At 40.6% G+C, this 14854-nt stretch overlaps 1 protein-coding gene across 1 annotated transcript in view; it reads right to left on the bottom strand.

Annotated features, from left to right (window-relative positions):
- Positions 1-519: 519 nt before the first annotated feature.
- The window catches only part of LOC307270272 (unconventional myosin-VI-like), a gene marked incomplete at its 3' end in the record, with an annotated part of 15167 nt that continues 832 nt past the window's right edge, over positions 520-14854 (bottom strand). The window contains exons 2-4 of the mRNA XM_080054158.1: positions 3841-3910; positions 3205-3278; positions 520-649 (exon numbers count right to left, since the gene is read on the bottom strand). Coding sequence (XP_079910284.1) covers positions 520-649; positions 3205-3278; positions 3841-3910 — 274 coding nt within the window. The remainder of the gene's footprint in view (positions 650-3204; positions 3279-3840; positions 3911-14854) is intronic.

The following is a 14854-nucleotide window of genomic DNA, read 5'->3' as shown; positions in this document are numbered from 1 at the left end:
GGGAGCGTTGCATTCTAGAACTTTGTAGAACTTTCTTGATGATGTCATATTACACACTGCACCTTTAACACTTGTCGCCAATGCGTTTACCAAGTGTGCCAAACTGAATGCAATTTCTCAGCCTTACACTCGACCTGCATTTAATAACACACATTTATAGCAAAAGTGAACACATTTTTCTCCACAGTCATTCAAGGAGATTATTTGTGAGTGAGTGAGTGAGTGAGTGAGTGAGTGAGTGAGTGAGTGAGTGAGTGAGTGAGTGAGTGAGTGAGTGAGTGAGTGACTGACTGACTGACTGACTGACTGACTGACTGACTGACTGACTGACTGACTGACTGACTGACTACCTTTGTGCGTAGTGTGTGCTTGCGTGCTTGGTGCGTAGTGTGTGTGTGTCTGTCTGTCTGTCTGTGTACATGCGTAGTGTGTTTGTGTTTGTGTGTGTGTGTGCTTGGTGTGTGTGTGTGTGTGTGTGTGTGTGTGTGTGTGTGTGTGTGTGCATTAACATCCACTTACCGATGGCGTATACATGAGGAGGCAGAGTTCCCAGAGAGCGCCCTCTGTACTGTTTGATGGTGTCAGCAGAGTACAGCTTAGGAAGGTCATAGTACGGGTTCACGGCTATCAGGATGTTAGCTACAAACGTCTGCAGACACAGAGGGAAGAAATGTATTAGGGACAACTTCAGGGGATGAAAACCAACGATTAACACACACACACACGTATCCGTAATATGTGTGTGTGTGTGTGTGTGTGTGTGTGTGTGTGTGTGTGTGTGTGTGTGTGTGTGTGTGTGTGTGTGTGTGTGTGTGTGTGTGTGTGTGTGTGTGTGTGTGTGTGTGTGTGTGTGTGTGTGTGTGTGTGTGTGTGTGTGTGTGTGTGTGTGTGTGTGTGTGTGTGTGTGTGTGTGTGTGTGTGTTACAAACGTCTGGAGACACAGAGGAAGAAATGTATGTATTAGAAAAATCAACAATTCAAAAGCCTTCCAACCAAGTATTCTCTTTACTCTTTAACCTGTCTTATATTAGGTCAGAGTTACATGCATGCACTTCTAATCGGGATCTTGGAATAAGTAAGAATGCTTGTTGCAGTGTTAATTTCGTAGACTAAGACTATGACGAAAAATATTCGTCTACGAACCTTTTTCACGGACGTAAACTAAATAAAAACTAAATAAAAAGGCAGATGTGATGACGAAGACTGAGACTAATTTAACTGACACTATAGTCTACGAATAGGAACGAGACGAAACTGTTAGGGCGGGACGAATGGAGAAGAGATCCAATCAGAACTACTCTTTTTGTGGGACAAGTTGGGAAGAAATCCAATCAGTGCAAAGCAGCGAATTCAACCCTGTGTCGGTGAAAATCGACGGGAGACCGCGCAGGTGTGAGCGGGTGGAGTGAGCCGCTGTGCTGAAAAACTGCGGTATGATTGACAAAAATGATAGTCAGGGATATCCTGCCCGTTAACGATGTCTAAAATTAACACTGGCTTGTTGTCCAAATCACATTTAGTCAAAAAATCAGTGAATATTTTAAACCGCTTCCTGTCCGTACTCTGTTTGTTGGAAAAATAATATCCAGTGTTATACACAGCCTAGCTACGGTGGGCCCTTGTTTACATACCAGTTTACAGAGCCTAGGCTGTGTATTAACACCAGCACACACACACACAGTATGGACAGGTCAGGTAGCAGATCATGAGGAGATATTCACTGATTTTGACAAAGTGATTTTGACAGCAAGCGTTCTCCAGAATCACTGACTGCACCTTTAAATGTACAATGAGCAATACACTTCCTTAGTGCTTTCCCTTCGATTCCCAGCAAACCAAATGAAACACAAATTTGATTCATGCATTTGGTACTTATAGAGAGTAGAAAAATGTTATTTTGTTAAACAAGAAACTGCTCTTTCCTCTGATCATTACATTGTGAAGTGAATGTATACTGAACATCTTGTAAAAATGACTGCTTGAAGTTTTTTTTGTGTTTTTTTTTTTGTGTTTTTCTCAGACTGTAGTTCCATGTTTTGCCACTAGATGTCAGTGTGCACCAGGTCTGGTTCACAGCCAACAGCACATGACTCATTAGAAACACACCTGAGGTCACCTGAGTGCTGCAGTGATGACGTGTCTGTCTGTCTGTCTGTCTGTCTGTCTGTCTGTCTGTCTGTCTGTCTGTCTGTCTGTCTGTCTGTCTGTCTGTCTGTCTGTCTGTCTGTCTGTCTGTCTGTCTGTCTGTCTGTGTTTATGTGCGTGCGTGCGTGTGTGTGCTGCACCCAAAAGTTGCTCCAGGTAGGTTAAAACAAACACTTATTTCCCCCACCACTGCATTTAGTTTCCTTCACTGTGTTTGTGCCTCTGGCTGTAGTTTAGGTTCAGTTAAAGTTTTGGTTGAACATAACAACGTCTCTACTGTTACATTGCAGTGAAGATAACCTCTTTTCTAGCAGTTTAAAAGCTATTTCTAACATCCTGTAAATTATATTTTGAACAGAGAGAGAGAAGAGAGAGAGAGACAGAGAGAGAGGGAGAGGGAGAAAGAGAGAGAGAGAGAGAGAGGGAGAAAGAAAGAGAGAGAGAGACAGAGAGAGAGGGAGAAAGAAAGAGAGAGAGAGACAGAGAGAGAGGGAGAGGGAGAGGGAGAAAGAGAGAGAGAGAGAGAGAGAGAGAGAGAGAGAGAGAGAGAGAGAGAGAATGAGAATGTAAGTTGAGTTTTTTCAGTGTCTCAGTTTTACTATTCAATTCATGTCAAAACTTAGGCTACATAGATTTTGGGGTGCTCATGGAACAGTGGGTAAGAGCACCCCCTCCCCCTCCCCCCTTTCTTGCCCTAGCCCTGCAGCAGACCCGGGTTAGGATCCAGTCCAGCCCGGGTTGTTCTCTGCATGTCATTCCCCTCTCTGTCTGTCTGTCTGTCTGTCTGTCTGTCTGTCTGTCTGTCTGTCCTCTTCCCAGCAGACCCGGGTTAGAATCCAGCCCGGGTCGTTCTCTGCATGTCATTCCCCTGTCTGTCTGTCTGTCTGTCTGTCTGTCTGTCTGTCTGTCTGTCTGTCTGTCCTCTTCACAGCAGACCCGGGTTAGAATCCAGCTCGGGTCGTTCTCTGCATGTCATCCCCCTCTCTGACACATTTCATCTCTGTCTCTACAAGTCTGTCTAATAATGCAAAAAAAATATAGTAAATTAAAACCCCTTACATAGATCTTGTCTTTGCTGTATCTCACTCTAACGTTGTTGAGCAGAGTGGCTTCATTCAGGTACATCAACGAACCTGACACACACAGGAGAGGGCACAAAGTTACTTGGGGCATTTTGAAAAACAGACATTAAAAGGTGCAGTGTGTAGAATTTTGGGTTTTATTTCCTAGCAGATTTTGTAGAAAATAATTATAATATCCATAAGTACATTTAATTTAGTGCACAATAGCTGAATTTTTTTTTTAGTATTATTATTTTTTCCCTTAGAAAGGGTCTCATATATGTCCATATTTCTCCATACTTTGGACCAAGGCCTAGTGCCACCATTTTGGAAGTGTCATAGTTGGAATGTCATCAGATGCATTGTTTAAAATTTAGAATTGTTCTTGTCCTTGAAGGCCACTGTAGCTTCTGTTATTATTCTAAAGGGGTGGGGTTACCCAGGGAGCGTTGCATTCTAGAACTTTGTAGAACTTTCTTGATGATGTCATATTACACACTGCACCTTTAAGCATTTTTTATTTATTTTTTTACATCGAGGCATGTGTACATGTTATCAAAGAACATAAATCTACGGTGTAAAATCATCAGAAGAAGACAGCGCCTTCATTTCAGAGGGAGAAGAAGAAACTCACAGTTGTCCTCCACATGTTTGTTGACGTCGTCCTCAGCGGGAAAGACTTGGTTGATGGCCGCCAGAAACGTCTGCAGAGAAACAGAGAAAAATAAATATAAATATGATTTTAAACCTGCAGTGTGTAGAATTTTGGGAATTTTTTCATAGCAGACTTGGGAGAAAATAATTATAATATCCATAACATAAGTATGTTTAATTTAGTGCATAATAGCTGACATTTTTTTTTTGATTTATTATTATTTTCCCTTAGAAATGGTCTCATATATGTCCTTTTTTCTCCATACCATGGACCAAGGCCTAGTGCCGCCATGTTGGAAGCGTCATGGTTGGAATGTCATCAGGTGCATTGTTTATAATTTAGAATTGTTCTTGTCCTTGAAGGCCACTGTAGCTTCTGTTATTATTCAAAAAGGGTTGGGGTTACCCAGGGAGTGTTGCATTCTAGAACTTTGTAGAACTTACTTGATGATGTCATATTACACACTGCACCTTTAATTTTAAAAACAGCCACAAAATTATACAATTAGGTTTCATTTTTCATTTGCATTTGTAATTTTCTGCTTTCAGTTATGGTTTTGGACAGGTGTCTTGAATGACAAATATTGATTATGTATATAAACTGGCCAGGTATGGGCCCCGGCAATAGTTGAAGCCCAAAGGCATTATGTTTTTACAGTTGCCTGTCCGTTTGGGCCATTCTGATGAACTCACACACACACACACACACACACACACACACACACACACACACACACACACACACACACACACACACACACACACACACACACACACACACACACACACACACACACACACACACACACACACACACACACACACACACACACACACACACACACACACACACACACACACACACACACACACACACACACACACACACACACACACACACACACACACACACACACACACACACACACACACACACACACTAAAGCCTGAAATACATTTCTTTATATAGATAAATATAAATATAACAGCAGGTCGAGCTTATGAATTATTTGGAGGCAAAATGAAACAGGATCAGAGAGAGAGAGAGAGGTATAGTGAGAGAGGGGTAGAGAGAGAGAGAGAGAGAGAGAGACAAAGAGAGACAAAGAGAGAGGGAGGGACAGAGAGAGAAAGCGAGAGAGAAAGAGAGAGGGAGGGACAGAGAGAGACAGCGAGAGAGAAGGAGGGGTAGAGAGAGAGAGAGAGAGAGAGGGAGAGAGAGAGACAGATAGAGAGACAAAGAAAGAGAGAGGGAGACAGAGAGAGAAAGAGACAGATAGAGAGACAAAGAAAGAGAGAGGGAGGGACAGAGAGAGAAAGCAAGAGAGAAAGAGAGAGAGACAGAGAGAAAGCGAGACAGATATATATATATATAGATAGAAAGAGAGAGAGAGAGAGAGAGAGAGACAGACAGACAGACAGACTTTCTCTACAAGTAATTCTAAGTATTGAATAATTATATAATCATACATCAAAACAAAACTATTTTCAGGAACCTGGAACCAAACGTAACTAGGGCTGCAACTAACGATTATTTTGATAATCGATTAATCTGTCGATTATTTTCTCGATTAATCGATTAGTGTTTTGGTCCGTAAAATGTCAGAAAATGGTGAAAAATGTTGATAGATTTTCCAAAGCCCATGTTGACGTCCTCAAATGTATTGTTATGTCCAAAACACACAGATATTTCAGTTAACTGTCATAATAGGATTAAACCAGAAAATATTCACATTTGAGAAGCTGAAATCAGAGAATTTGGAAATGTTTTATTAAAAAATAACTCAAAACGATTAATCGATTATCAAAATAGTTGGCGATTATTTTAATAATCGATTAATAATCGATTCGTAGATTAATCGTTGCAGGTCTAAACGTAAGACTAGAATATGTTTGTAAACCAAACTGTGGGCCCTGCTGCTGTAAACAACAACAACAGTGAAACAGTAACTTTTCAGGAAGCTTTCTAACTTCAAACAGTGTTCCAGGGATCTACATTTTCCCTGTGAGGAAAGTTTGTTTATTCAGTTATGATGAGAATATACCTTAGACAATGTTTCACTTCTCTGACACACACAAAGTTACACACTGAACCTTTAATTCAAGTAAAAACTTGTGGATGGAAACATACTACGTTGACAGAACTCTTTAGTGACTATAGTTGGGGCTCCAAATCACACAACAAGCACATTTAAACCTGCAGTGTGTAGAATTTGGGGTTTTATTTCCTAGCAGATTTTGTAGAAAATAATTATAATATCCATAAGTACATTTAATTTAGTGCATAATAGCTGAAAACAATTTTTAGAATATTTTTTTCCCTTAGAAAGGGTCTCATATATGTCCATATTTCTCCATATTTTGGACCAAGGCCTAGTTGCCGCCATTTTGGAAGTGTCATAGTTGGAATGTCTTGGTGAAGTTGGTGCATTGTTTAAAATTTAGAATTGTTCTTGTCCTTGAAGGCCACTGTAGCTTCTGTTATTATTCAAAAGGGGCGGGGTTACCCAGGGAGCGTTGCATTCTAGAACTTTGTAGAACTTTCTTGATGATGTCATATTACACACTGCACCTTTAAGTCGGCTAACTTCAAAAGGAACCAGAGTTCTTCTGTGCTTTGATGTTTACATTCACTCCTACAGAAATCCACATTCTTTGAGTTAAAACCCAAAGCATGTTGAGCTAATACAGCAGGGTTTATAAGGACACACATGTGACTATAGGGTTTGTGTGTTTGTTTATGGGGGGTGGATGGGTGTGTGTGTGTGTGTGTGTGTGTGTGTGTGTGTGTGTGTGTATATGGGGGGTGGATGGTGTGTGAGCTAAAGTATGTGAGTGTAAGTATGCATGTGTGTGTTTTATTTTTTTTTATAAGGGGGATGAAACACTTATCCCCACACACACACACACACACACACACACACACACACACACACACACACACACACACACACACACACACACACACACACACACACACACACACACACACACACACACACACACACACACACACACACACACACACACACACACACACACACACACACACACACACACACACACACACACACCCCTTTAAAACAGAGGCACTGCTGGGCTTTTAGCTTCGACATGACGTACTGTAAAAGACTCATTCTTTCCAGTGTCGGCATGTTACACAACTGGACTAATGCCACAACAGAGAGCAGGGGGAGAAAGAGGGGATGAGAGAGAGAGGGAGGGAGAGGGAGAGGGAGAGAGAGAGAGGGAGAGGGAGAGGGAGAGGGAGAGGGAGAGGGAGAGAGAGAGGGAGAGGGAGAGAGAGGGAGAGGGAGAGGGAGAGGGAGAGAGAGAGGGGGAGAGGGAGGGGATGAGAGAGAGAGAGGGGGGAGAGAGAGAGGGGATGAGAGAGAGAGAGAGGAGAGGGAGGGAGAGAGGGGGGAGGGAGAGAGAGAGAGGGGAGAGAGAGAGGGGATGAGAGAGAGAGAGAGGAGAGGGAGGGAGAGAGGGGGGAGGGAGAGAGAGAGAGGGAGGGAGAGAGAGAGGGAGAGGGAGAGAGGGAAAGAGAGAGGGAGGGAGAGAGAGAGAGAGTTGATGTAAGGCCAATTATGTGAGTAAGAGAGAAAAATAAGCCTAACCCTAAACACTGCTCAACTTTTCATTACTGCATTCACTGTGGAGAGAACATGCCTGGCCTGGGTGCAGACTAGAGCTGCAACAATTAATCCACAAATCGATTATTAAAATAATCGCCAACTATTTTGATAATCGATTAATCGTTGAGTAATTTTTTAATAAAACATTTCCATATTCTCTGATTTCAGCTTCTCAAAAGTGAATATTTTCTGGTTTCTTTAATCAGTAAACTGAAATATGTGTGTTTTGGACATAACAATACATTTGAGGACGTCAACATGGGCTTTGGAAAATTGATCAACATTTTTCACCATTTTCTGACATTTTACGGACAAATGCACTAATTGATTAATCGAAAAAATTATCGACAGATTAATCGATTATCAAAATAATCATTAGTTGCAGCCCTAGTTCAGAGTGCAGACTAGAGATGGTCCAGATAGGTCTCGGCCTGTTTACGGAGCCTGGGCTGTGTATAACTCTACAACTCTAACCTACACTAAATCCACACATTAGTTGTTGCAAATAAACTTTTCGGTTTTTGTACGGACTAAACAAAAAGGATGCAACCTGCTAGTCACACAGCTTTATATGCAAACAGCACACTAGATCAAACTGTGGACTTCCGGTTGGACACACACACACTCCAAGACAAAGAGTGAACCATTGTGACCGACGACAGTATGACAGAGTATCATCACGCTTCAACCACGTGCACACACACACACACACACACACACACACACACACACACACACACACACACACACACACACACACACACACACACACACACACACACACACACACACACACACACACACACACACACACACACACACACACACACACACACACACACACACACACACACACACACACACACACACACACACACACACACACACACACACACACACACACACACACACACACACACACAGTCTGCCAGTGAACACATCATCAGTCAGACACTGGCACAAACTGGCCGCAGCAGGACACACTGGACATTGTTCTGACTGTAAGAGGCCTCTCTCTCTTTATCTCTCTCTCTCTTTATCTCTCCCTCCCTCACTGTGTGTGTGTGTGTGTGTGTGTCTTTCTTTCTCTCTCTCCCTCTGTGTGTGTGTGTCTCTCTCTCTCTCTCTCTCTCTCTCTCTCTGTCTCTCTCTCCCTCTGTGTGTGTGTGTCTCTCACTCTCTCCCTCCCTCTGTGTGTGTGTGTGTGTGTGTGTCTCTTTCTTTCTCTCTCTCCCTCTGTGTGTGTGTGTGTCTCACTCTCTCTCTCCCTCCCTCTCTTTCTAACAATACATCTGAAGTGCCACTGTTTCCCTTTTTGCAAAGAAAGTGATTCAAAATGACTGTCTGTCTTCCTTTAAACGCAGTGTTTGGGGGGAAGCTACTTTTTCTACGTCACTTTACCGACTACCAATGACTTCACACTGGAAAGACTGGAAAGCATAGGGGGAAATGTAGGTTGCGTTCCGAATCTCATACTTTCTACTATATAGTTTGGTAGAAAGAAGATTTAGGATGTCCCGATTCTTGTGGCCAGATTTAGGATGGTTAGAAGTACCCGGATGTCCTACTTCATCCGGCCAAGATTGTTAGTGTTGAAAAGTGCATCCTATTTGGGGCGATTCTGACCCACAATCCAGTGCGCACGTGAAGTGACGTCACATCGACAAAGCCTCCATATGAAAACAAACGGGGATGCGACGGATATAAAAGCAAGAGGCAAGATCAAGGCGCAATGTTATGATGAAATAAGAGAGTAAAAGTATGTCCCAATAGTATGCCTACTGCATCCTAACTAGATTCTTTTTATCGTCGGATGTAGTATGTAGAATAGAAAAAAGAAAGAGTATGCGATTCGGAACGCAACCCTAGTTTGGTTAACTAAATTAATTTAGAAAAAGTAAGTTCAAAGTACTAGTAAAAAAAAAATTGACAATGTGAATGTGATATACAATTATACCAAATTATAATACACAAAAGTCACTTTCCAGCAAAAAAAAATGCCGCTCTGTTTACTGCAGGAATTAAAAAGTGCCAATTTTTTCTTCCCAGATTGTCTACTGTCCAAACGTGGCACAGAATCAGATATGACGTTTTGTTGAGAAGTTCTAACAGCAAAAAAGGGAATTTTTAACCCTGAATTCAACCTTGCAGGAATCACTGCATTGCGGGCTTTGTACTGCCCTCATTAAACTATAAACTGATTCAGGTACAGACAGTTACATTAAGGCCTGATGCTCCTGGGAGACTAAACCCAGGGCAAAGGCATCTGATCATGCAGTCAAGTTTTATCAGTCCTGCAGAGACATTAAAGCTGGGGTGGAGGATTTGGGGAGAAAATAGCAGTTGGGATAGAGATTCGAATCCAAATACCTCAACCGCTCCACTTGTTCTCTTTGGTCCCTCCCCTATGGTCCCTCCCTGACACGCTCTACACCAACAAAGTCGTGCCAAAGTGAATGGACAGTCCCAACCAGGCCCGGATTAAGAGGAAAGAGTACACTAGGCATACCGCATTTTTTCGGGCCCCCTCCAAACGGATACTTCACGATTTGGTGAAAAAACTACATACATTTGAACTGCCACAAGAGTATTATGCTCATTCATTTGTTTAAGAGTTGCGCGTTTGTAAACGGGAGTAAAGAGAAACGTAACCGAGTGTGCAAGTTCACGTCTGTTCGTGAGCTCAGTGCAGGAGCATTTCTGTAAGGTGCGTGCAGAGTCCAGTGTGGGAGCAATTTTTCCAACTGGATGAAAAGCAGTGCAGTGCAATGCTTTATTCAGCATAAAGTTAAAACGCTCGTGCAAGCCTGATCTAAACACAAAAGCCTTGCGCGTGCGAAGCAGCGATTCACCTGGTAAAACCTGGCGTGGAACTCTGTGGTGGGTAATGGCGAAATGCACAGTGAGACATCGCCGGTGTGAGCTGCCGCACAGAAAAACTCTGGTTTGACGGCTAAAATAATAACCGGGGAGCAGAGCCGGCCAAAGCCTTTATAAGGCCCTAAGCCGAATTTGATTAGGGCCCCCCTCTCCAATGTTATCATGGGCAAATTATTGACTATTGTTAAATGTCATTCACACACCCTTAGTGAAAATAGTAGCCAGCCAAGATCCTGACTTTCCTAGGGGGGTCCGGGGGTATGCCCCCCCGGGAGATTTTTTTACCTTTTTAAAGTGAAATGCATGAATTTGGTGCACTTTGAGAGGGAAATTAAGAGGCTAAATCTGAGGAATTTTGTGTGAACAAATAATTTGGAGATACTGGCTCGAATGAAGTAGAATTAAAAGCAATTGAAGAAAGACATATGGATTTTCCATAAAAATATGAATATAGAAAAAATATAATTCAGTATCCTCTGCGATGGGCTTGGTGCTCTTTTTCTTTTACGGGACATATTTTTCTGTAATATAATGAATGCATTTAAATGCAGTGAGAGGAACGAAGCAGAAGAACTCTCTTGTCCAGCTATCTTTTTTTCCACAGATGAGGCTGAAATAGGCTATAGACTGTACACAGTGCATGGGCAACTGAGGGCAGCCCAATTTCCAATTTTTTTAAATAAACGCAATACCGAGTGATAAGTTAACCTTGGATGAACTGATTCAATTATTAGGCTTTTAACTATCCAGACCAAAACATTGTATTCCTTTTTTTGTATGATAACTTACATTTGCATAATATGATGTTAATATCAAACACACATACTAAAAAAAAAAAAAAAAAAAAAAATTCTCACTGGGCCCCCTAGTGGAAATGGGCCCTAGGCACGTGCCTAGAATGCCTATGCCTAGATCCGGCCCTGGTCCCAACAGCCAATAAGAACAGAGAATCGGAGCCTCGCTCTGATTGGTCAAAGTGTACAGCTCATGTTAACTTTGACCAATCAGAAATCACATACCCCAGCTTTAAGAACTTTAAACAATACTTTTACATATTAACTAAAGACATCACATGTTCAAAACCAAAATGATTTGGCCGAAAATAGCAAAAACATGAGTTAAGAGTCAACATTTCTCCAAACTTTAAGAAAATCTTGTGTGAAAACTATATTTTAGGGGCGCCCTTAGCTCAGTTGGTAGGGCGTCCCCCCCATGGGCCTCGGCCAGCAGCAGACCCAGGTTCGAATCCAGCCCGCGGTCGTTCTCTGCATGTCACTCCCCTCTCTGCCCCATTTCAACTCTGTCTCTACACTATCAATAAAGCATAAAAATGCCCAAAAAAAATATATGAAAAAAAGTTTGAGCGTTCTGGAGATATTTTGCGTTCACAAGAATGGACCGAATGGACGGATGAGCATATAGTACATATGGTCAACCCGAAGCATAATATACATGAAAAAATAAAATAAAATAAAATAAAATAAAATAAAATAAAATAAAATAAAATAAAATAAAATAAAATAAAATAAAATAAAATAAAATAAAATAAAATAAAATAAAATAAAATAAAATAAAATAAAATAAAATAAAATAAAATTAAATAAAATAAAATAAAATAAAATAAAATAAAATTAAATAAAATTAAATAAAATTAAATTAAATTAAATTAAATTAAATTAAATTAAATTAAATTAAATTAAATTAAATTAAATTAAATTAAATAAAATTAAATTAAATTAAACTAACTAACTGTGCCCTAATTAACTAAAATTAAACTTTTTTATGTCACATACATGATTGACACCACACAGTGCACACACACTGTCTGTCCCGAGATCCGTGTTCCCATTAAACTTTTACAGTCAACTCTGTGTGTGTGTGTGTGTGTGTGTGTGTGTGTGTGTGTGTGTGTGTGTGTGTGTGTGCATGCGTGCGTGTGTGTCTGTGTCTGTGTGCGTGCATGCGTGTGTCTGTTCCCATTAAACTTTGACAGCCCCTGTGTTTTACGGCCGGACAGTAAACACAATTAGAGGAGAGAATCTTTGTAAAGAGGAGCGCTCACTCACTCAGTTAAAGAGGCCTTTAAGGAAAAGATTAACCAATGTACACATAGCTTTGGGGGTTACCACAGTGACAGCCTATCTATCTGGCAGTGACATTAAAAGCCTTGTGCTAAGCTTTATAGGCTTTATATGGAGAAAATCCATTATGAGATTTCAGGGAAAGCAGAGAAGTTTAAACAGATATGTCAGCCTTTCCTGGACTATATAACAGTACTGAAGGGACCTACATACATGACACCTCGTTGACTTTTTATTTTCTGCTTATCATTCACCTTTTAGTTTAAACAATGTCCTTAGAAAGCTGTTAAGTAGAGTATACGCCATGTTGGTTGTTTATTTTGTTTTGTCTTTTGTTTGTGTGTTCACTTCTTCAGTTGTGTGTTTGTGTCCTTAAAAAAGAAAACCCCAAAATAAAGTATTTTAAAAAAAGGCTTTGTGCTTTGGGCTGGTCTGGTTGTTAAAGACCTACTTCACCTGTGGAAATATGAAGGTGTATTGAACTCTGAGATCCTGAGTAGTATGAATGTGCAAAAATCTTAGAAATTGGTTCATCCTAGCCTGAGAAAAGGCAGAAAGAGTGTTTTATGGTCTCACTGTCTAACCCTACATTTTACTAATGTGACATCATACATGGTAAAATGTAGGGGTTAGGATTAACAGGACAGCTGGGCCAAGGGAAGACTGAGGGAAGAAAGAAGGAAGAAAAACCTCATTCATTATATTATAATAGTGATTTTATAATGATAGAACGCCGGTTCCGTATGGGTGAAGTATTCCTTTAAGGATAATTCAGACAGTTTCTGGTTAATTTATGACTTTTATCTCAATATCCGAGTTCATTCCATACATGTTTGTCTTTAATGTCGAAAAATTTTAGCATTTTTTCTTGGACAATATGCGATTTTAATTATGAACATTTTGATTTTTTTTCTCGAAATACAGTGATACCCCATCACCTAGCCTAATTTTTTTATTTCTTTTACACCGTCCCTAATATGCCGTTGTAGCCACAGGCCTGAAGTTTGTTGTTTGTTTATTCAGTTATGAGAATATACCTTAGATAATGTTTCACTTCTCTGACACGCCCAAAGTTACACACTGCACCTTTAAGTAGAATTTATTATAGCGCTTTTCCACCACGTTGCACCTGCCCTACTTATACTACTATCGCGCCAACATTAAAAGCCTTCCTGAGGGTGCCAAAAGTGAATTATAGACAGACGAGGGGGAGGTAGGGGATGACAAGAAAATCCCCGTCTATCCGTTAAGAGCTACTTGACTCCAGATAGTGCTGATTAATTCTGTACTCAAGGCACATTAGACACAAAGCGACCGTCTTCGGAGGTAAATCATTGAATGAATAACGTTTTTTTATTGATTTCCAGAGCCGTGGCCTTCCTTCTTCCCTAAGAGATTAGAGGACATTTGAAATCATTAACACACTCGAGTGGAGGTGTGTAGATCCCGGAAGGACCAAGATGAATGTGTCAAGAGCAGGAAATGATGTGGATTGTGCCCGTTAAAAGGACGTTTTTTAGGGGCTTTAAATACCTTTCAAGGCACTGTCCTGTTGGCCCTTCATCAAACATAATCTGCCTGATAAGTGTGTCTAAAATAATCATGGCTTGGAGCATAGATTTGGTAATCTCACACTGTCTGTTAATTGAAGAAGTAAGGAAAAGTCAACATTTCAAGGCAACACTAGATTGTTGCGGTTGGAAGCTTAAACTATGAATGATAAGTTATCTATCATGCTTATGCTTTATGTCCCACAAGCCCGGTCTAAGCTGGGAAAGACAGCTTTTAGCTTCAGTGCCCCCGACTCCTGGAACAACTTACAGCAACAAATTAAACTAAATACCTTCATAGCCTTTAACCAATTTAAACAAACTATCTTAAATCTGCCAAACTCTACCTGTAACTGTTTTAATTAGGCTACATTGTACTTTCACCCATTTCATTTTAATTGCTGCCACTCTTCACTGTGTAAATGTTTCAATTGTATTTTTCTCTTCACCTGTTGTTGTTTTGATGTTTTTGCATTGAATATTTTGTATGTATTGTTGTTTTTCCTTTGAATTTGTTTTGAACTCGACGTCATGGTAAATGAGGGTCACCCCTCAATTGGTCTCTCGAGGATAAATAAAAGTTAAATGAAAATGAAAATCTCAAATCTCATCTTTCCTTTTTTTAGCCTCAACGCTCAAACACCTAGTAAAGACAGTTTTCAGTCTTCATGGGTATAGCAGCAGAATGTAGTGCCATCATATTAAACTGGCAGAATGAAGCACCAGCTATGACCACTTTGGTACCTTGGGGAACATTTCAGTTACCATTGTTTGTACACTCATAAAGAAAAGTGTAGCTTGTGTAGCTTGAACAGGTGTCTATTGTATCTGTTTATGTTCATAGT

Source organism: Ammodytes marinus (genome assembly GCF_949987685.1).
Source record: "Ammodytes marinus genome assembly, contig: scaffold_509, whole genome shotgun sequence".
NCBI classification, from domain to species: Eukaryota; Metazoa; Chordata; class Actinopteri; order Uranoscopiformes; family Ammodytidae; genus Ammodytes; species Ammodytes marinus.
Note: the sequence above shows the minus strand (reverse complement) of the source record. Positions and strands in the feature narration are given on the sequence as shown.